The sequence below is a fragment of the Castor canadensis genome, chromosome 9 (assembly GCF_047511655.1).
Source record: "Castor canadensis chromosome 9, mCasCan1.hap1v2, whole genome shotgun sequence".
In the NCBI taxonomy this organism is placed as follows: domain Eukaryota; kingdom Metazoa; phylum Chordata; class Mammalia; order Rodentia; family Castoridae; genus Castor; species Castor canadensis.
In genome coordinates this window covers 26,543,894-26,568,552 of record NC_133394.1, presented here as the reverse complement: position 1 = coordinate 26,568,552, position 24,659 = coordinate 26,543,894, and the positions used below count along the sequence as shown (strand labels likewise).

The 24,659-nt window shown below is 35.1% G+C and overlaps 1 protein-coding gene across 4 annotated transcripts in view; it reads right to left on the bottom strand.

Annotated features, from left to right (window-relative positions):
* Grid2 (glutamate ionotropic receptor delta type subunit 2) overlaps positions 1 to 24,659 on the bottom strand; it is a 1,442,266-nt gene that overhangs the window by 565,341 nt on the left and 852,266 nt on the right. For all 4 annotated transcript variants that reach the window (XM_074041373.1, XM_074041371.1, XM_074041372.1 and 1 more), the window contains 2 exons: positions 17,792 to 17,845; positions 6,844 to 7,017 (listed from right to left, as the gene is read on the bottom strand). In XM_074041373.1, the coding sequence (XP_073897474.1) occupies positions 6,844 to 7,017; positions 17,792 to 17,845 (228 nt within the window). The remainder of the gene's footprint in view (positions 1 to 6,843; positions 7,018 to 17,791; positions 17,846 to 24,659) is intronic.

The window sequence follows — 24,659 nt, the reverse complement described above, 5'->3', positions numbered from 1 at the left end:
GCTTATTTAGGTATGAAAGGGAAGATTTAAAAGAAAAAAAAAATGTAGTTTCCACAGAGGCAAGGCTGTCAGACCACAGAAAATCACTGGCCCTTATTTCTTTCTGAGGAGGTAAGGATCTAAGGGCTTAAGACTGGAGGGCACACTGAATAATACATCTTCTGAGTATGTCAGATTTCTGCATGATAGTTATTCAGAAGGAGTCAACTAATCAACTTGAGATCAACTCCATCTTATATATGAGTGTCATAGGTGCAAAGAAGGGAAGCAGCTGTCTGAGGGTGCATTTGTACCTATGGTATTCTATAAGGAAGAAATAGGAGAAAACAGAATCACTCATAAACATTATAATGATCAAGCATACGGACGCAAGAATGTAGGCATTCACGTTGATTACAATTCATTCATATGACGAATACCACAAACTTAAATTTGTGAATGTGTGTTGCTAGTGTTGCTTTCTTCTTCTAAAGTAAACATACTATTATCTTCTTTCTGCACAGATTGAAAAGTGAATGATAGCCAGTTTTTGCTAAAGTCTATTACCACTCTTACAATTAAGTCTTGTAAGAACTACTATCCCTTCTATCAATTAATTACCATAGGTACTTATTTTTCAAAGAAATTGGAGTTTATTCAGAAAACATGAACACTGAAAGGGATCCTAAGTCAATAAGATCTGTTAAATTTTATATTATTACTTCTCAGAGGAAAACCTGATATAAAATAGAAATGAGAACTCAAGGTAATGATGGAAATCAATGTCATCTTAAAGCATTCAAATTTTCTCAGGTTTTAAAGTGTTTTATTATCATAGTTTTTGCTGAAAACAAAGGAGAAGCTATGGATTGTTATTTAGTTGTAATCAATCAAGAAGTAAATTTATGAAATAGTCTGTGCAGATCACAGACTAGTACTGATTCAATTATTGGGATAATTAGAGTTTGATGCTATGCAGTTGTTAATAAGAGCTTCCTAACAATGCCTTGTGAGTTTTCTTTCACATGCGAGGTAAATATTTAATCATTCGTGTTTGTTAGGCACCATTTTATATGTATAATATTAATGGAAGGTTAGTCTTTCTATTCTGTGTGCTGTATGAAAGATAAATTTGTTTTTCATAAGTGAATATTAGGACAGACTATTCTCACCCTCACCCCACACTGATAATTGCTACAGAAAGTAGAAGAGAATGGCTGAATCTACTATGAAGGAATTATGAGACTTGAAGTTAGAAGTATTTCACAAATGAAAATGCAAGTAAGAATTAGACTGTGTTGATCCAAAGGGAAAATGTAAAAGAAACATGAAGGATGAATGGGCTTGTATCTAACAATCCAGCAAAAATCTTTGACTCTCTCATGACTTCTCAAAGTACATTTATCTGCTCTTTTCCAACCTCTCCTAGCTCCAAACTTGTTTCCTCCTATTTCCATATCCTTATTTTACTTCTCTCTTTGATGGATTGCTTGAAGGGTGTTTCTGAGATGTCTTTATTTCCCTACTCTTTATCTCCTTTTGACTTAGCCAGCAGCCTAGAACATACTTGGGTTAAGATAAATAATCATCAAATCAAAGAAGAGGAAAGAACAGGAAGAGGGTCAAAGCAAAGTCCAGATTGGAGTCAGGTGAGTTTGACAGAAGTCAAGACATGAGAAATCTGCCAAACTGGGTTCCGTCTGTAGCTGGCACTTCCGTGATACAGTCTGTTTTGCATATTAAGGCATCAAATCTGAGTATCTATGCTGTTGTTAAAGGTGAGAACTTTGTACCTAAGACATGATAGGTGTTTTCAACAAGTAACTGCCTGATCTAATTCCACATGGCAGGGTCAAGAAGCAGCAGTGGTGTTCTCTGAGCTTCCCATTATCCCCCCATTATTCCTTTCTCAAGTAAGTGTGCATTCTCTTTCAAGGTTCATCTTCTTTCTTATGCTCCTTTCTTCTACCATCTATTGACCTCTTGTCACTCATTCTTTGATCCCAAACTATCTATCAGAATTTAAAAAGATGACTTCAGTTTGTGCAGATGATCTTCCTTATTAAGCTGGTCACAATAAACAAGACTATTTACTGACTACAAACATATACTACTTTTAAAATATTAAATTCCAATACCCTATATTTGATTCACTGTAGCTCTCTAGCTTCTCCGTCACATTTGCTCTCTGACATCACTGAACTCCAGCAACATCTCCTGTATGTGACAATATTTGACACCATCTGTCACTTGTCCTGAAACACCCTCTGTCCTGTCATTCATCGTCTGATACTGTTTCTAGGCTGCTCATCATTTTACTTCTTTTCCTCTTTCTCTTGTTTTTCAATGCTTCTGTTAAAACTTTATAGTAACCAGAACTGACACATTAATGCAGATGTGATCTAAGTAGCAGACAGTAGTGTAAGACATTGTATCTCTTCATCTTAACAAAGTGCTTCTGACATAGAGTCCAAGATTATATTAAAATGTTGTACAGCAAATCTGACTTGCTCTATGATCACTTGAAATTTGCCTTCAACTTTACAGCTTTGAACAGCTGCCAAACAGAGACACTTCCTTCGAGATTTTTTGTAACTGATTTTGAACCTGTATGTTTTTATCTCTGAGAAATATCAACTGTTAGGTTTCTTAGTCAACCAATATTAACAGTTTTGACTTTGAATATGTAATACAACAAAAACTTTGTCTCATAGCTTTATGTCTTTTAATTTTGATAAACCTCTTATTCATTTTCATTCAAGTAGTGATAAATGGTTTGCCAACATTAGGTCTGAGGACAGAATCTTGTGGATGACCATGAAGTCCCTTTCACTTCAAGAGTGAAATATTTATCAGTGCAATTTGAATATTCACCTAGTTCCATAATTCTCACAGTCAGAAAGAAGACAAAGCTACAGAATATATCTAAAGTATAATCTAGGAATACCAACACCTCTTGAAGATTTAATTGTTATATGTAGGTAAGTCAATTCCACTTGAAGACCTGAAAAACATTCAAATAGCTTAGTTTGCAAATTTTAATTTTTAGTTTTATAAAATTTCAGATGTTATAACTTTTAAAGATAATGGTGAGATTTTAAGATATTTTGAGTTTTTATTTCCTCTGTGACCAGAAAGTTTACTGTCTTCTACTCTTAGGAGCCCTTTGGGGAAAATGTTTGAGTTGTAGCAATTAGATAGATTTTTCAACGTGTTCCCTAAGATTTTTTTTTTTTTTTTGAGACAGGGTCTCAGTATGGAGTTGAAGCTAGCCTCAAACTCAGGATCCTCCTGCCTCAGCCTCCCAAGCATTGGGTTAACAGGCATGTACTACCACATCCAGATCCCACGGATTTCTTAACAAAATTTGTCAAACATCATATAACATAACTTTATGATACTCTCCCAAACGCGAAAACCTATTAGTGAGTGCTTAATTTGGCTTTGTTTTTTCTTAAGCAAACCCTATAGTCTTGTTGGAAGTACTCAAAGCTATTTTTACTTGACAATGTATTTTATAGTTCATCTAAATATTAACATTTAATGTATTGAACTCTGCCAGAATCTTTTCTCCTTCCTTTTGACATTTTTGACAATAAACCAATCTCTTGCATGTTGGTCCTCTTCCCAAGCATTTCTCTCGAATTTCTACGATTGTGATCATATCTGCTGGCTTATTGATTGAATTAAGCAATTATTTATCTGGCCTTTTTATGGCAGTTAGGCATATTCCTAAAATCTCCAAACCTCTGCTTCTACTAAACCAGGGGTTTACTTTTCTTTTAATGACCTTTGTTCTAACCTTTTTGTTGTTGTTTTCAACAGTACTAGGGATTAAACCCAGGGCTTTTTGCATGCTATGCAAGTGTTCGACCCTAATCTTTTTAGTTTTATTTTCTTAGATAGAAAAAAACAGATGAAAAAGATTGGAATGTTTCTGTTTTCAGCCAAGCTAAAATCAGCTTCTCCAACCAGTAAATCAGTCATTTTCTTCTTGCTTCAAGAGTCTGTTTTCTAGTTAAGAGAGTTCTTTTATTACTATTATTTATTTTACAACTTCAGTTAATCTTGGATTTTAGTTTTTCTGGCACCAATTTAAAGATTTATAAAATTTATTTTCAATTCTTTCTAAATCTTAACTTCCTTTTCTAGTTACATCAAAATTGGTAAAAGCCCAGAGAGATTGCTACAGAGTCCTAACTCTGCTTTTCTTATGTTTGCTCATGTGATTTTTATAGTTGAGATTCTATTTTAGAGCATTAGGATCATATTTGCATTCTTTTACTTTTCTAAAATTTATTAGGTAAGTGCAGCGGTCCAAGCCTGTAATCCTAGATATTTGGGAGGTAGAAACTAGGAGAATCACAATTCGAGACCAGCCCAAGCTCCCACTTCAACCGGTGACTAGGCTGTGGCACACACCTGTCATTTCAGCTACAAAGCACAAATAGGTTTGTGGTCCAGGTTGGCCTGCACATAAAGCAAGACCCTATCATATAAAATAACCAAAGCAAAAAGGGCTGGTGGAGTAGCTCAACAGTGTCTACTGGCAAGTACTAGGCCCTGAGTTCAATTTCCAGTACCATCATCCCCCCAAAAACTTGCTGATCATGCACTTCTGAATTCCGAGGTCTGCCTATATGGTCATATTTACCTGAATTGTTTTTGTAGATTCCCAAGTTGAAGGGGTTCTTCTGATAAAGAAATCACTTCTCTTAAATTAACAGTCAGTGGTAACTTGTTGATCACAATTTGATGCAAATGTTGCTTTCTCTAACTTTAGTGAGAAAAACATTTTCACCAAGGCAAAGCTATATATCAAATGCTTAGCTTTTAGTTGAAGATTTTAAATTCAAGAGCCCTACATTCACACTCTTAAATTATATAAACTTCACATATAAAAGTTTCTGTCAGTTTTCCTTTTATATATTAAATATTCAGTCAAATTCTGTCACACATATGAGGGAAGTTAGTATGTAACAAATTCTGGAAGAAAAAGTAATTGTCCTGGTTTCTTCCATCTGTGGGTTTGAGGGGAATAAGATGGAGATGTGGGTTAAGGAGGGGTGCTAATTCTGTACAACCTTAATACGTCAGATAAGTTTAGGAATATAGAGATAAATAAAATATCTGTTCTGATTAACTGAAATGGAAGGATTATGCTGTTGGGCAAATGTGCTTTAAAATACTTTCTGCTTTCCTTAAATGACATAGTCAATAATTTTTCTTAAGTTTTTGCTTTCATTGCCTGCTACTTCTCTTAGCAAAAGCAGTATTTAATATTTCATAATTTTCTAAGTCAAAATTCTTTCATGTTCTCCTTCACTTAGAATTCTATCATTTTCACATGAACTATACTCAAGAGCAGTTAATATGCAGAGTCCATTATAAACATTTTATTAAGAGTGACACTGAAATTTGAACAGGCCTTATTGTTAAGGCTTCAGAGTGGCTGACCTTGACAGTGACATTCAAATTCACAATATTCACAAACATGCAAAGCACTGAGGTAGGTATGATGAAGGCAATGATAGTGTATATTATGAGATTTTATGATTTCAGGTTCCTGGGAGTAACTTATTCTAAACTCACTTAAAATCCAGTAGGGGCAGAAAATTCTGTGGGCAAAGGTCCCAAAGCAACACTGCTTATTATAATGTTAGTTAAGTATTAAGAAAGGTTGGATGAATGGTAATTCATCAAAAAACTCAAAGGTAACTAAAGATAGGAAGGCTGCGGGGTTATTTTTCTAATGAAGTAGTTTTGTCAAATTACCTTATTTATCTTCTATCATTGGAGATAAACTAGTCTTCTTAGGGTTATATTTCCAAAATTGTTCAGACGGAACATCTCTAAGTACAAAAATGCTTTCCATAGTAAACATTTTAAAGAATTAAGGTTCTAAAATACACTTTTTTTCTGACATCTAAAACTGATCATGACTTTGATCTTGCTGCTAAGCAGTTGACTAAATATTTGCTAACATGATAGCATTGTACTTCAGCAGTACCCTTAGGAATGGTTTTATCACACAGATCTGTTGTTATAGCAAAACCTCTACACTGATAAGCTGCATGTTAGCAAATCTGATTCTTCCTTATTCCTGTCTCTTGCCTTGCTAGAATGCTCCTTATGTTTCCCTGCTGTTAGTGGTGTGTCTACCTTTTCTAATACCTCCTTCAAATGGAAGATCGAGATCTCCACTGCAAAGGGAAAATTATCTGGTAGGATTTTCTGTAAGAAAATGAAATAGGCTCCAAGTGAGTATTGAAAGAGCATTCCTATGAGTGAGCTACAAGGATGTGGTGTTTTCTATTTCACTTTTTTTATGTACGTTCAGATTCTTTGTTGTACTCTGAATGGTGAAGGTTTCAGCTATGTGGAATCTGAGTTGGGTATAGCTGCATAATACTATAGCACTTTTTGGTAGGTTTCTTTTTTTAATTGAAGTTCTTCAAAGTGGAAACTAATGTTTTAAAAGGAATAAACATGTGTGTCCTTTTTATGCTAGAAAATTCAAGCAACTTTATTAGCTTAATAATTTGCAGTTTGGCATTAGGAGTATTCATCATGAATTCTACCTTGAGAAATGCTATAGATCCACATGCTTAGATGGAAGCAAAGTAATAAGCCTTTACTTATTAGGTTTTTATTAAAGAAGCAGACAGTTTTCCATAATAAGAGCAAAAGGATCAAAGACCTAGGTTCTTAACACTCTTTCCCTACCAGACTGATTAAATTGCTGGAGAAGAATAGCTGAGAAACCTTACCATGTATAATTCTGAATCTAATGAAACTCTAAAAGCTCTTTGCAGTTGTCTAATGCACTGTGGAAGAAATACCCAGGCATAGAGAATGATATACCTCCATGTTCTGAGCAAATGGATCCTTTGGATCACACAATGTTGAAGATATTCGATGGTTGCCACGGAAACATCGCTGACTTATATTCTGGGGTACTGGAAATGTCTGCCGAATAATTGTTAACCTTCCAATTGACCTTCTTACAAGTTCTTGTACATCCACGTCATTTATTTCCTATAAGATGAGAAGTGGAAGAGTTAGAAATGCTTTAATACAGTAACAGAAATGCAAAGCCACTAGTTTTGCAAAGTGATTCTGTTGCTCTAACACATTTGCATTGTGCCTAGCACATATCAAAGTGAAGATACGAATTAATTAAAATGACACACTCACTTGAGTTGTTTTCTGTGCACCAATGACTAACCAATTCTAAATGGAGATATTGTACTTTAACAATAGCAAGTTTATTGTGTTGAAAATAAAATATAAAAATACAGGTATGGGTCAAAGTATTGAAAAAGCCCACAAAAACAAGTTGCAATTACTGCTTGTTATTCATGACAGACTTCAAGATATTTGAATACCTAGGAAGATAGCTAAATATAAGAATACTATACATTGTTCTTAGCAAAGAAAACCAAGGCTTTTTAAGTGACGTAAGTAGAGGGAGCAAGAAAAGATATTATTTTAAAAATATTTTTCTAAATTATTTTATATTGGTGTTAACTCATGTTTACATGGTAAAGAATAACATTATAATCTTGACAAAAGATGAAAAGTTCTGTTGATTAATTAATACAAACTGAAAACAGGTTGAGTGAAGGGAGAAACCCAATTTTATGTAAATGATTTTAGTTTGCATGTGATTGCAAAACCTAAAGAAGTGTAATTTCTACCTCTTTCTCCTTCCACTTCCCAACTCCATAGTTAATTGTTTGGATTTAACAGAGTTACTTAGGCTCAATAACAGCTGTACACACAAGTAGTAAAAATAAGGCAATATTTTTACATTTCTTCCTAATTAGAATCAGTCAGATGTGATCAAAATAAATTTTAGTTTTCAAACACTCATTTTACTAAAGCAGTTGTGCTTAATCCTGTCCATTTGGAACCTTTTAAACTAATGAGGCCTTTGCAATTAACAAATTGTTAGTGTGAATAGATTCTTATTTGACACAGGATATATTTTAGACTGCAAAGAACATTTCTCAAGGAACTATTATTACTCCTTCTATACTAATTACACATTATTATTCTTTGTAGCACATCTTAGCTTTAAAATTCATCCTTTATTTCTGATTTTTATGATATATAGGTTTTTCTAAAAATAAAATAACACCTGCCATCATCTATATCCAATGTGATATCAGGAATTTCTGGGTGATTAATTCTTAATACACCATAAAAAATGATTTTTCTCAGTTTAAAGTGCAGTCTTTTTCCTTTAGTCTGTGTCATTTCACTGGCCACAAAAACTCTGCCTGGCAAAGCTCAGGTCCCTTTTTAATTTTCTGTCATCTGCTCACAAAGCAGAATGAAACAGTGTCCTGTCAGCTCCATTTTAATCCCTAACATTTCCTGAAAAATGTTAAAGTTAATTATTATTAATATTGCTATTTCGATGTCTTTCGATATTGTGAAAATTATACATATATACCCAGGAAGTTTCACTTAAAAGGCAGAGTAAAATAGGATCACTTTTCTCATAATACTAATAAATTTGGTTGTATATGTGGTTACTGTTTCTCTCTCAATACAAAGACCTATCAAAGATGTAGACAGCATCATCTCTACCTGTACTACACAGTATGAGCTACGAATCAGCATATTAGGATGGAAATTACACTCAATAAATGCCTACTATACATTTGGCAAAATGCAAACTACTTTACCTATTATCTCATCTTCTCCTAAAAAATAACAGCTTATTCACACTTAAAGAACTAAGAACAGCCCAAGCTCCTCACTCAAAATTCTTTTTTTTAATATAAGAATTTATTAATGCAATCAGAAAGAAACTCTTATGCTGGGTCATGGCTCAAGTGGTACAGCACCTGCATAGCAAGCACAAGGCCCTGAATTCAAACCCCAGTACTGCCAAAAAAGAAAAGAAAGAAAAGGAAGGAAGGAAGGAAAGAGAATGAGAATGAGAGAGAGAGAAAGAAAGAAAGAAAGAAAGAAAAAAGAAATCGCTAAAGTAATTTTCTAAGAAGTCCGTAATTCCTTACAGGAATTACTTCTATTAATATTCATGAGTGATGGGAATTAAAACTACATAAATGCATTATTTCAGTATTTAACAGCCTGGGTATTCTATAGGGAATGAGAAAGTCATCTGTCATTAGTCAAACCCTTTAACAAGACTATTTTCAGACAAACAAAAGGGTATGGTTACTTTTTGATGCTTTCCATGAGCTGAAGTTCTCAGGTGGCTAAGCCTAAGTAAATTTGAAGAAATGCCAACTTGAGTTGAATATATTTTGTCTATTATTATTTAGAGAAGGAAAAAGAAAGTAATTTTCTGGGAGGAAAGAATCTGCCATTCTGAATGAAACTAACAGACAGTCTGTCTCAGAAATATCACTTGCAATTTTAGTTTTGACACCTGATCTCAAAAACTGTTTGATGGCGATATGAAAACTTGATTAGGAGCTATTTTATATTTATGAGAACTTTAATTCTGCATTTCAAAAGGTGCATTTTAAAAGTGACAGATGCAATGTTTTATATAAACACTAATAGACAAATGATTACTTAATCTAAAAAGAGATCATTTTAAAGTTAAAAATGATCCATAAGCAAACTTCTGTATTAAGATGAAATTATTGTATAATTAGTACATACATCATTCTAATGCTGCTTTTAAAACAATGTTTAAAAAGTACATGAAAGTCTAGTTTGCCAAACAATACTCATTTCTCTTAGCCTAGAGCACCACCAAATACACTAATTAATCTCTATAAATATATACAAACACTTTATGAGCTTTAAATAATTTAGAGACTCTAAAGCTTGGCTCCATGGTTCTTGCCTATAATCCTAGCTATCAGGAGCAGAGATAAGGGAGGACTGAAGTTTGAAGCTAGCCTAGGCAAAAAGTTAGGAAGACTCCATCTCAAACAATAAGCTGGGCATGGTTATATGCACCTGTGAGCCCAGTCTTTTGAGAGCCATAAGTAGTATGATTGAGGTCTGAGGCCAGCCCCAAGCTAAAAGCACCTGACTTACCTGAGAGATAATTAAAGCAAAAAGGGACTGATGGCATGGCTCAAGTGGTAGAGAGCTTGCCCAGCAAGCTTCAGCCAGCTTTCTTTTTACTTCTTTAGAAGCAAAGCATAGCAATCTTCTTTTCCAAGAATGATTTACATGAATAATCAAAAATTATTAAGAGCTAAGTTAATATTCACTTTAATAGCTTAATGTTGGGTGAACCCTGAACTGTGTCAGGCCCAGGAAAGATCAAACCATTGGTGGGGGACACAACTCCATCCACAACAACCCCATCCCTGGACTAATCTTTTAGGAGAATTGAGTCATTCCTAAATCTTTAATATCAGATTTAGTTTAAGTTAACAAAATATGGGGGAAAGTAAAGACTCTGAAAACCCATTAGATCAGAAGCCAATCTAAACTACATAAATTATTGCAAAAAAGTAGTTTCCTATTTCCCCTCCCCTTTGTTTCCTCTCTTTTCCTATTCTTTCCCATTAGCATCTAACAAAGTTCCTGGTATTCAATAAATGCTGGTAAATTAAAATTTTAATGAATGAATGAATTTCAAGATTATACCAAGCCTTCTAAAGATTGATACCTGAAGTTTTAACTATAGATACTGGGGTGCTTTTGAAATGTTAAATAATTATGAATAAAGCAAATTTTCTAAGGAGATGTTACAATCTACTACTATGTAGTACACTTTGGAAAGATTATTTTTTTCTAATTTGCTTCTATTCTTCATGATGCAGCAAAGGTGACCCACTGATACTTCCAGAAAGTTTAACTTTTATATGATGCAATTATGCAAACATGTTGAAATAAAAAGAAAACCAGCTATAAGTTACATACAAAAGGGAGAGGACCAGAATGGCAACTTTCTGCTTCACAAATTAGTGCTGTGAAGTTCAATTCATCATTAAACCTGAAAAAAATGAAGAACATCTACTACATATGTAGGTTTTTAAGATCTCAAACAAGAACAAAACTTCCCACACCAAAAACTTCTCTAACTTTGATACTCAGTCATGGCTAACAGAATAATGGTGTAAAGTATTTTTTAAGTCAATAAATCATATCAGATATTAAAGGTCAGGTTGAGTTTTATCAGGAACAGAAGACTGCATAAAGCATTGTGTTCTTTGCAGTTTTAAAGAATGTATATCTCCTTATCTGAATTTCTAACTTTTATAAAACTTAAATATATTGCTAGGCCATATGCTTTTGCTTACTGGAAAGATGGCAATACTTGTATAAAGACTGCTCTTGGCTGGATCCAGGGAGAAGATAAATACCATCACCAAGTCCTAACACATGATTGATGGTACCATTTGAGCTAGCACGGCCTCTTGTTATTAGAGCCCACTTAATGCAAATGAAAAAAACATATTGTTTTCCAGTTTCTACATCAATCTGTATGATGATGCACAATGCCAGCTTTGATTTATAACTCCTCTCTGAAAAACTATTGGTGCACTAAGATTAAGTAAGTGTTTGCAACCCATTTTCAAAATTAGCAACAAAATAATAGCTATACAAACCAAACTAGACAGATTCATATTCTTCACATTCAGTCAAAATAGACATTTGCATATAGGTGGGTTTCGTTGTTTCTTTTAGAGATTATTAGCTTCTTAGAAAATCGAAAAAATCCTTGTTTTGTCTTTTATGGTCACCAGGAAAATTATGTTTCTTCCACTATCAATTTGTATAAACAAGCATGTAAAGTGTGTAAGACAAGGGTATGAGTCAAATTTCCTGTGGCATATTTCAGAAAGGATGAAGTAGTGAATGGAATCTTGTAGAAGTAAGGGTGTTGGCCTTGAATGTACCTGTGGATAATAGCTTTCCTTTCAAACATGCTCATTCTCTGAGTTTTTATCTCATTCAGATAAAAGAAAATAGCCAATGCAAATGGTGTGGGTTGTAAACATTTTATTTTTCTAAATCTAGATGGTATTGAACTGCCCAAAAGAAACAACACCTTTGCTCAAGGACTAGAAATAGGACTCTGAGTAAAACAAAGACAATTCAAGTGAAGTCCTAGTTATGAGAATTTGCAGTGGGAAACCAAAGTTTGAAGGATGGGAATAGAGCCGAGGTCTTACATACTGTCTTCTGTACTTCTAACATGTAATGATTCATTTACAAGTTGATTATTTTGTTTATATGGATGTTTTGTTTTGCAAAATAATAGCTCAAGTTATGGAACATTCATGTAAAGATAACATTCTCCTATTATTTTATAAAACAATACTTAATATGTTCAAGAAATTGAGTTAACATTGCCTTAAAGTTGCACAGGTGCCAGGGAGAACTGGCCCCACCCCCACCCTCAGAGGGTGAGGGTTGGGATAGGGACTACACCAGCTCTTATTGTGACTCTGCCCATCCCCCATATACCTTTTCTCCTTCATCTGTCTCACCAACCAATGTGGTGGAATGATCTAGACCACGCCCACACTCCACATTCCATGCTGTTTAGCATCACCCTGGATCTCCTCCTTCTGGCTCACACAGCTGAGAGTAGTTGGAGGAGGAGGATAGTGGTAAGTGTTGGAGGATCCCAGTGATTTCTGGGATTGTGGTCATGTCCCCATCCCCTCCCATCTCTCCACCTTCACTTTTCCTGTTTCAGCTCTGACATATCTGAAGAAAAGAAATTGGCTGCAGCCAAGAAAAAGCTGAGAGAATATCAGCATAGAACAGCCCTGGTGTTCCTGCAAGAGCAAAGAAAAAGAAAAAGATGAAAAATGCTGGTAACCCTGAATTACCATTGCTGGTGACTGTAAAAACCCTGAGGATGTCCTCCAAGACTGGTGCTGCTCTGCATCAACTGCTGATGATGTTTTACCTGCCAGTGTCCCTTCACCTGTCACTGATATCACTAGCATCAAAGGCTATACTATCTATTTCTTGGGAAGCTGTCACAACTGGGAACAAGAAGGATCTGGAGCGATATGCTCTTAACTTGTGCAAGAACAAGACTGCTGAGGACCTGAATGAGAGCTCAGAGATGGAGGAGAGGCTTCCAGTCCTTCTGACTGAGAAAGAGGCCATGCAGCTTGGAATGGAGGAATTGCAGAAGAAGTTGGAGATTTCTAAGCTCCTGCTGTTCCAGTCCTCCAGCCAGATGCAGCAAAAGTTGGTGCAGATGAACACCTTGAAAGAAAAGAAGGAGTGCAGTGCCAGAGTACTTCAGCCTGGCCAGCTTCAGGAAAACCTGGGCAAACTGAAAGAGATGGTGATGCTAAAGAGACAAGCAGCTCCAGGTCTGCAGGAGCAGTGAGACCATCAGCAGCAGACGTGGTGGCCATCAACAGCACGTGGTGGCCTACCAGCAAGCAGTCCACCTGTGAGGAAGAGGCACTGAACCACCAGCAGCTTCTGATGCAGACGCAGCCAGCAGGATGTTCAGGAGAACCAGGAGGACCTGGGAGCCACCAGCCAGTAGAACCAGCAGCTGCAGGCCTAGCTGAGAGTCCTTGCTTTATCTGGGGAAGGAAATTGAGTAGACAAAGAGAAGGACAAGAAGGCTCCTCAGTCCAATCTGACTATTGCAGAGGACCTAGACAACTGAGAAGCCATGGTTGCTGAGGAAGAGCAGCCATGGTGGCACAGGCAGCCAGGGAAGAAGAAGGCAACAGGCTAGTGCATGGCTCACCTGTCAGCCCTGCCCCACAGTGAGCTGGAGAAGGAGGCCCCAGCCCTGAAGAGCAGGGATGACAGTGTGTCCGGGGAGAGCTGTTTCTTGGAGGTCATGCCAGGGAACATGAAGCATGCAGAAGAACTACAATACCTCTGTGCACAGCTCTCTAGAGTACATTTCCCTCTACCAAAACCTAAGGGCAGTGCTGAAGGAGCTATAAGAGGAGAATAAGGAGACCATTAGCTGGCTGGCCCAAGATAAGGAAGAGCTAATGTGGGAACGTCAGGATCTGGAGCTCCAGCTTGAGGATGAATGTGAGTGCCAGGGCAAGTTACTGGTAACCACCCAGAGCTGTGCTGCTGAGCCCACCTTGGGGCCCCACAGCCCCACGAAGGATTTGAAGTTGCTTATGATGAAGTACAGTTTGAAGACAAGAACCTCACTGATGATGTGGAGCCTGATGAAGGAGAGATTGGAGCAGCTTCACCGCTCCAAATGCAGCAGAACATGAATGTGTGGTGTGAAATCTGAGTGCACAGAATTGAACAACAAACTCTGTCTCCCCTTCTTCTACTGGGCTAAAGAATATGATGAAGTGACCAGCATGTTTGTTTAAAAGACTGACAGTCAAAGCCTAGAGAGAGTCCCTGTCACTCCAGTTTTTGTCACGCTGTCCCTGCCACTCCTTCCCAGTCATCTGTTCATCTTTAGGATCAGATTCATCTTAACAGGGTGTCACAAACATGTGCAAACATTTCTCCATCTTGGCAAGGGCTGAGTCCGAGTGTCTTAAGTTACTGAGCAGGCTGCCTTTCTGGAGGGTAAGGTGCTCTGTTTGAAATTTGGGACAATTAGGGTGCTAACTGTAGGTCAGGGAAGGCAGAGGCTGCTGAGGGGGAGGCATAAAACAGATCCGGAGAGAAACAATTATAAGAAATAGAAAAGGAAATTAAAGGTAAAGCTTTAACAACAACAAAAAAGAAATTGAGCTAAAATGCTTACAAAAGATACATCACCAATGAAATACATGTCAGTGTACGGAAACTATGCCTGTATAATATAATATATAATATATAGTTTGAAGAGGTGATTTCTTTTAAAATGCAACTTGACCCTTAAACAGTGGACAAGTTATGGTGGTCTGTTCATTCTACTTGTGTTCATAATTTTAAGATTCAGGGACAGTTGTAAAATCTAACTTTGATATGGAGAAAATTAACTTACTGATTCCTTCTGTAATCTTATTAAAGAATAGAAGGGAATGACTATTTCCACTTAATGCTTGTATTAAATTGTTTTAATTAATCCATGTTGGGAGGAAGCAAGAAGTCATGTCTTTATTCTAATCAGCTCTATTGTAAGGACAAGTAAAATGGCGACAGCTGGTTTTGCATCAGGAAATCTGTGTCATCTTCTCTACCAGAAGTTGGGTATGAGATAAAAATAGGTTGTAATACACTTGTGCATGAAGCAATGCTGGGAATCTCTCAGTATAGCTATCCTTAACTAGCAAAAATGCTATGTCTTTCTTATTATTGCTTATATCTTCTCTTCAACAAAATTGGAGAAAAGGGTAGAACAGGTTCTGCCTGGAAGCAAGGGGAGTGGGGAAAGAGAGGAGGGTGGTAGGGGGCAGAGGAAAGGAATGGCTGAAATAATGTATGCACATATGAATAAATGAATTTAAAAAATAGGGATTAAGAGGATTCTTTCTTTTCTTTTTTTTAAAAAGCAATCTGCAAACTAATTAACCATAACCAAAAGCTATCAGGATAAAAGGCTCCCATAAGATTACAGCTGAGGTAGCAGAAACGTCAAAAATATAATCCATAAAAAAAATTACCAAAAAAAAAAAAAAGAGAGAGAGAAAAAAGAGACAAATCAACTGAATCTTTACATTGGAAAAGCCTTACGAATACCATTATTGCCACATAATAGTTGTGTAATACTAGTTTTTATTTTCTTTGAACCTTAGTTTCTATACAGAAAAATAGAAATAAAAAGACCTAATCTGAAATGTTATCTGAAAGTCTGCTACATTCTCATCTCTTTTTGCTCTTCCTTCTAATCTGATGTATTCATCATTTGAGATGGAGAATGAAGAGGTATGAGAAGCTGGGCATGGTTCCATGTACCTGCAACCCCACACTAGGAAGGCAGAAGCAGGAGGATCTCCAGTTTGAGGCCAGCCTCAGTTACATAGTGAGACCCTGCCCAACCCTTCACCTCCCCTCCCGGCCCAAAGGACCACATTTTAAGGCATCAGAATGTGGCAGAAAAAAACAGATCTCCTAGCACATCTACATTGCCCAAAGGAATCTTAGAAAAATGCATCTTAATTTGACAGGAGAAGTACAATGATAAATCACATAGACCTAAATTATGGCAGACCAAAAAGACATTTCCAGCATCTTTTGCCCTAATTTAAAAAATTAATAAATAAATAAATAAATAAAACTATACCATCAGTAATGTAAGTGTTATGTAGGAGAAACAACTTAAAACTGGGAATTATTTTTACGTTTCTGTGTAATGGGAAGCAAGTCATTTATCTTCCATGCACCTCATCACTTAGTAGTTTGTGGAATAATACTTAGTATTCAATGAAGGAGTAGGAGAAAATGACCTGTGACCTGTGGTACCATTTATTGAGTCACTTATAGGCCATTGTGTAAAGGGATTTGATAATATCTCATTTAATTTTTTATTATGAACCTGTAAATGTTATTATCCTTATTGTACAAATGAAGGAAGAGAGGCACAGGAAAATTTTATGTCTGTGGCAACAGCTAACAAGATTTATAAGTTAGGATTGAAACTATTTTTCAGACTTCACAACCAGAATTCTTATCCATTTATCTATTTTTCCCCAAAACAATTATTATTATCCTATAATTCCATAGTTAGTGTTCATAGATGATATATTATTTTTATTCATAAATAACAGGCATCTTTTTGAGGACAAATGATCACATTATTTGTCTAGGACTGATCTGGGCTTTCTGATTTTGAGTGGCAGGTGCTTATGGAATAACTTATTTCACAGGGCTCTTTGATCATAATAAATTTTTAATCCTATGTATTATCTTTGTAAAAAAAACTTTCACAAAGAATTTGACAAGTCTGTGGACTTTAAAACAGTTGTAAAGTTTAAAACAGAAAAAAACCTTTCTTTCTGTTGATTCATATTCATATGCTGAACTGTTTAATTCTCTTGTAAGGAGATGGATATGAAAGTTTTTAAAATGACATTAAAATATAAATGGAACACAAGCTTTCCACTGGGAGGCATTCGCTTTGCTTACAAAGAAGAAATGTACTTTTCATAAAGAAGCTCTCTCTAAGCAGACAGTATGTGCCAACAGAAAACGGTAAAAGATACTCAGTAGGGAAGACTTTCTCCAGTTATTTTATTCATATAAAGACCTTTGTCGTTTTTTAAATCTTCATTCTATTTTTACTTAACAGCATTCACTCTGTAAGCTGAAAGTTTACTTTGGATTCCGGTCCCTCTTAGAAATGCATGACTGTGGGAAGTACTGCGACTCCATACATGACAGCAGGACATAGTTGACAAGAGGGTTAGTTGGCTTTACCTCATTTATTTTTTTTTTTTTTCATTTTTCTTTTATTATTCATATGTGCATACAAGGCTTGGTTCATTTCTCCCCCCTGCCCCCACCCCCTCCCTTACCACCCACTCCACCCCCTCCCGCTCCCCCCCTCAATACCCAGCAGAAACTATTTTGCCCTTATCTCTAATTTTGTTGTAGAGAGAGTATAAGCAATAATAGGAAGGAACAAGGGGTTTTGCTGGTTGAGATAAGGATAGCTATACAGGGCATTGACTCACATTGATTTCCTGTGTGTGGGTGTTACCTTCTAGGTTAATTCTTTTTGATCTAACCTTTTCTCTAGTTCCTGGTCCCCTTTTCCTATTGGCCTCAGTTGCTTTAAGGTATCTGCTTTAGTTTCTCTGCGTTAAGGGCAACAAATGCTAGCTAGTTTTTTAGGTGTCTTACCTATCCTCACCCCTCCCTTGTGTGCTCTCGCTTTTATCATGTGCTCATAGTCCAATCCCCTTGTTGTGTTTGCCCTTGATCTAATGTCCACATATGAGGGAGAACATACGATTTTTGGCTTTACCTCATTTATAATGATCCAATGACAGTCAAAAGCAACCAAATTAGTCTCCACAACCTAGAATAGAAAACAAACCAGCTGTCAGCATTAATCATGAAAAACAAACAATTAAGTGGATATACTTTGTAAATGAACAAAATGGATCACTCGTTATAGAAGTTTTGGATTCAATTGAAGATGAAAAACTATTAGCAAAACACTATACACATTTGTGTTTGACCTGTAGATACATTATAGACTTGCTAAATAAATTCGAATATATCCTTCACCAAAAGCTAGAAAAGTATGTTTCAACAAGAAAATGGTAATAATAATACTACTTTGTGACTTAACATAGAACAGAGTTCAAATCTCAAATGTCCTATTCCAAATAAATATTGGTGACTTTCTATTATATATCCCTAATAAATATCTAATAACATATCTCTCTACCATCTGGTGCTAACTTAATATTTTCATCTTCTGATACTTCTCTGTGAATATACTTGCTACTGTCTTGAGAAAATAAATGGCTCTTTTTTATCCTGAAAATGTTTGTGTAATGTATATTTGAAGTAGGCTCAATTAAAAAATTATCTGACAATAAAACAACTAATATTTGCAATAAACTATGATTTTTAGATTGCAAATAAGGTTAAAAAAATGACACATATAAAATGAAAAACAATACATGTACAGCAATTTTGGTTGATTAGCTTTGGACATTAATTTTAAATGACCGTTGGCTTAGGATAAAAAAATAAGCTCTCTCTTTCTCTCTATGTGTGTGTGTTTGGGGTAGCTTTTGTTTCAAGGCTTCCATTATATTAATTCTTATACTCTAAGACATGTTATGATTTATTTCATGGACATATAATAGTTGAGACTGCTTTGTAAGAAGTCGTCCTTTTATTTTTAGCAATAATCCTAAAAGATTTGATTTCAAATGAAGTTTCTTTCTAATAACTAGCAGGGAGTTGTTATAAAGTATGAATCACTTTTTGTGGTTATTCTTTGTCCCACTGAGAAAGAACTACTGAATGATACATTGAATCACAAGCAATACTGTTGAAAATATATATTGTTTGTAAATTGATATCTTCCAAAATTCAAGTATATAATTATTTGCTGAATTTTTGTTTCTAAATTTTTTTAATAAATTTCATACTATTTCAAATATGTCATATTAGCCCTTGAGACCTTCTAAGGTATATAGATATTGCACTATCAGAGACGTGAAAGGTATATTAACTATTTTTAAGTTTTATCCTTATTATTAGTTTGGAATACATATATGTTCAATTTATAAGTGAAACTTTTTATGGAAAATATATGTCATGTCAATTTTCAGTTTTAGCTAAAGAAAAACCATTTTAGTTTACATCAGTAATAACAACCATTATTTCTAATTTTCTGATTATTTTTCATTAATAGTTGAAGAAACAGATTTTCAATCATTTATTAACCACAAAAAGCTTTAGATAACAAGTGGAGACCCCATTAGAACTTAAAATAATATAAACCAGAAATCAGATATAATATAAGCAAATAGGTCTTTGGATAAAATGGAGAAGTATATGTATACATGGGAAAAAGCCTACAATTAAAATACGGATAAAGGAAGAATTCAGAAAAAAAGAACTATGAAAGCCAAGCTATAGGTAGTATAGATGGAAAACACTTCTGAAAACAATATTGATTGTAGACAGATGACATAATTTAGCTTAAATTGTCGTTTTTAGATAATCTGTGCCATGTGGCAATATCCAGCAAAAATCAAGGAATGAGAACTCTGCGTTATTTGCAGACATTTTTAAATAAGCTGTTTTGTATAATGTTACTTAAGAACTAGTTCATGACAACTTACTGATAATTTGTCTAGACAATAAAATTCATCTTTCACACTGATTTAAAATAAAATTTTAGGAAAAAGCATGAAACAGCATTGAGGAACAAGGCTCAAACATATTTCAGAAAAGAGAAAGGCAAAAGCCTCACCGAAGGCTATTCTACTCACTATATCACCCTCCTTCCCTTAGGGTCAGTAGAGAAATAATCTCTCCTTCTTGTCTTTGGTTTCACTTGAGTATTAAAATGTAAGACATTCAGGAGTATAAATTTGAAACAAGGAGAAAATTATTAGCACTTTACTGATGTAAATAAATAAGTCATTTATTTTTATGTTCTAAATTGGGAACTCTTCACCGTAGGTGGGCACCAGGTGTATTTGACCCCTCAGTATGAGTAAGCTGAAATTCGTCCGTATGTCTCAATGTGCATTTTAAAGAAATGGTCTATTAGAGCCTCTATTGGACTTTCAAGCTTTCAGGTCTCATACTGTGTCTTTATGAGACTGACTATTCTAAAATCATTAGTTCCAAAGCATCCCTTAAATTTAGGTTGCTAAATGAAATAAAATATATTCTGCACTAAGAACAAGTAAGAGGATGAAAAGTTTATCAGAAAAACCAGACAATATGAATAGTGCAGTAGACTAAATTCACTTCATTTTTTTAATTCATGTGATAGAAGCTGCTGGATGATCACCAAACTCCATCTCCTCTTCTACTGAGACACCAGCTGGTCAACATTTCCCATGCAGGGCAGAGCTACCAGGCCACATGACTGAGCTCTAGTCAAGAATATGAGTAGAAGTGATGTCTATCCCTTCCAAATCTCACCCATGAAACCTCCCATGTGCTTATGTCTGCTCTGCACCTTACAGTTTACTGAGATCATGACATCATGCTCTCAGAGACACCCTGGAAACCACAATGGCTCTGATACATGGAGCAGATCCTTCTTTCTACTCTCTGCTGTGGTACTGAATTGACATGAAATGAAACTCTGTTGTATTGAGGCATTTATTTGCTTATGGTTTTTAAAATAGTTAAGCCTATCTTATTTAATGCAAACCATTTTTAGTATCTCAGCTTTATACCTATTTCTAAACTTAATAAACTTTAAAACATACTAGAGTAACTTTTACTTGTATGATTTTATAATGGCATGATTTCAAAATCATACAATATTTGCTGGCCTTTTTAATGGATATTGACTATTCAGGATTTTTTTTACAACCATATTTTTCTTTGGGAAAGGAAAGCAAATTCTACTACAAAGGTGCTTAAGACTGAAAAGACAGACGCATCATGGCTCTTTAATTGTGTAACAGTATACGCATATGTACAAGTAAAATCCATGTCAAACTTTACTGCCGTGTTTTAAAGAAGCTTGAAATTTTTTGATTGCAGTGTACACCCAAAGTTGATGCTTCCACTCAGTATCTCAGGAAATGTCCACTAGAAGAGGAATATAATTTCCTTAGGTCTAGGTTAACTTCTTCATGCATAACCATTAAGCTGGCATGAGTTCTCTAACTTTTCGTAATTGAAAGTTACTGAAGGTTAGCAATGTTAAAAAGCCACTAATTAAAAAAGTAACTGATATAACTAATGGAAGGAGTGTTTGGAAAGGGACATAAAAAGATGACAGGGTTCCTTAGCCTAGAACTTGGTAACCCTTGAGGCTTTCACCTTTCACTTAAATGAAGAGGAGTTATCTTCAGAGAGGATAAAACTTACAGTAGAATAATAACATTTAAGCCTACTTAATGTTGTATCAAAAGTAGCAATGCTAACTTGAAGGACCAAATTCTGGATTGTAGAATTTACTTTAAGACATCTTAGAATTTCTAATCTCACAGTTATGTTAGGATTCAAACAAGGGAAATTGTTTCCTTTTCCCACCCTTTTTACTTAAGTAGCACATCTCCTAGGAAAAACTACTTAAAAGATCATATCACTCATGGGTTACTTAAGAAAAGAGAAAGTAAGGAGGAAAAAAGCTATGAGCTGGGAACTCTAAAATGCTTGGCTATGAAAATAACAAGAGGAATGGAACTATGAATTTTCTTTGTTAATCTGCTTCTTCTTCTCTCTCGTATTCCATAATTCTCTTCTATCATTAGACATGCATGCATTAAGAATGTCAAAAGAGCACACATGGAGCATTTTCTTATAGAGTTGATTCTACTTCTACATATAGAAATATAATTATAACAAATTAGACTATCCCACCTACCAAGAAGTTGAGCTTACTTTAAAATAATTTAGCAAAAAGGGGAAAAAAATCAAGTCCTGTCAGGAAGACAAGCGATGAGTAAGGACAGACCATCTGTCACTGGCAAGAACTTTAGAACTTCTGAATCTTTAGAAAAGCCCAAAAATTTATCACCATGTCTTCCATCATTCATTCTCAAATCTTTAGAAATGCTAAAAATAAGACAATCTGAAGCAAAGAAATCAACCTACTGTCAAAGCATATATCTCACTTGTATTCTATGTGGAAGAGTTCTATGAGTCCAGGGGACAATCTAATTGAACAATGACACCAACATGCTTTTTTTCACTCAATCTGGTGGCTGCACTAAATGAAGCTTATTCTTGTTGCAGGATGTACTAAATAGGACACATTTATGCAAAGATTTCTGGGGCTCTGTGGACCTGGAGCAGCAGAGATATCAGATGTTTGCTTCCTTCTTCTTACCTTTTCCAAATTGTCAGGTGGAAACCAGCAAGTGGCAAGATTAGGAAAAAGACACCAGCAGTCATTCTGGACCAAGTGGCCTGACAAAGAGCTACTCCCTTCCTGGCTCCTCATCTATAGCAATACGTAACCAATTTCAGCATTTCTAGAACTGTATCATGTGGAACCTCACTTCCACTGCAACTACTGTAGGTTCTTTATTCAAATAGATTCAGAAATGCTAGATTAAACAAAGCTAACTAGATATCACTATTGTATTACCTCTCAAAGTGTTTAACAGTCTAGTGCCAATACAGAAACAAAATTAACATAAATCATATTAATATGTAATTATTATCTTATATACATTATTGTGGAGCATGCAGCTCCAGGTTTGTAAGAATATGCTTTAAATTCAGAGTCAAAGCCTCCATTTTCTTTGTGTAACTTTGAGCAAATTACCAACCTAGTAACATTCTGTTTTTCACTCAATCTGGTGGCTGCACTAAATGAAGCTTGCTCCCTTTGCAGGATGTACTAAAGAGGACACATTGATGCAGAGGTTTCCTTATTTGTCAATTGGAACAAGGAAAATGTCCGCATAATAAAATCATAATGAGGATTAGATGAGACTATGTTATATGGTAAACTCTCAAAAAATATCAGCTCTTTGTATTTTAATTTATGTGCCTTAGGGATCTCTAGGGAAGATATTTGTAATGTACAATTTCAAACAGATTTGACCACAGAAGATATCGTTTACATTGCAAATCTCTCATGAGATTAGTACATTTGAGAAATTATATACTAGAATCAATGTTATTTAGTCTCATAGTTCAAAAAAATTCACTGAAACATCATAGAATGTTTAAATTTAAAATTAGAGTAGCCCCCAAATTAGAGTTCCACAATAATTTTATAGAGAGTATGACCAGCAGAGCAAAATATTTCCACAAGACAAAACCAGAAAGTGAATTGCTATATTTTATGTAAAACCCAATGATTCTGAACAAATGATGACACTTGTTCCTCTTTCCTTTTTTCTCTTCATTTCTAATTTAAAAAGAAGACAAAATGAAGCAAAGTCACTACATTCCATTCTTTCCAAAAAATATAGAAAAGAGGTATATAGTTTAAGTATATACTATATGATAGATTTTTAATAAGGAATTCATAGATTTATACAGTATAAACTACATCCAGTTGTCTGAGTCTTATATATGACCAACTGTAACCAGAATCTGATTTAAAAAAATCAACACAATTAAATACTATGGGGATGCAATCTGTGATAGAACAAAGCTCCACTTTTCTTCAGGTAAGATAAACATGTAGGTAACTAGGATATACTTTTACAGTATGCTTTTTTCTAGCCTGCTTTGGTTAATATTGTTATTCTTCTTCTGATTAGTAGTATTGAAGCCATACTATAGAGAGACATTGGAGTTATTATTTGTGTAGATTTCATTTTAAAATCCCAAGTATATCCAGCAGATGGCATCAGTAATCCCTTATGCTGACACTGGGCAGCAGGGGGATATTTGCAATGGATTGTCTTGTTTGCATTTTCCTTTGAGCTCAGCATGGATTCTCAATTCTCTTCTGTTCTTTTCCAAGCAGTCACTATCTGCCATCCCACTCTGTGCCTTTTGCTTTAGAATCTCTGCTCTGGTCTTCCAGCTGGAAAACCACAAGTACACTTTCATCCAAATCCTCTTGCCATTACTGCCAAAGTTATTTCATAAACGGATATGTTAGATTTATTGTTACTGCTGTGCGGTTGGGTCTTCCCACACCCCCTGGGAGATGGAAATACGCCACCACTGAGATTTGGCCAACACTATGCTACAGCTATGTTTCTTAATGTGTAAAGATGGGCGGTAATGCAAGAAAATTGACTCTGTGTTCATCAAATGGTATAGACCAGTCTTCCTGCATCCTGTAGTATTGAAAAAAGATTGAACAATGATTAAGAATTTCAATACTTTGCATGATAAGAATACAAATAAATATTTGACAATTATTGCTAGTGCAAGGGACCACTGTGTAATTGTTTTCAATTCTTTGTCAGTTTCTGCTGGCGTTTTGTTGTTTTTTTGAAGATGTTTGCTGTGGTGATGACAGGTACATTCTGCCAAAGAGAATTTAAAAATTTGTTTGTTGAAGAAAACTTTTTCCCCTGTTTGACCATATTCTAATATGTTAAATTTTATCATAAGTAGGAAATGTCATTAAATATTTATTATATTTTGTTTATTTTTTAATAGCTAAATGATCCTTGGTACAGTAAATTAATTCTTAAGTATGACTAGCAAAAAAGTAAATGTGAGTCCTGAGTTGGAATTTCATCAGGGCTGAAAATGAC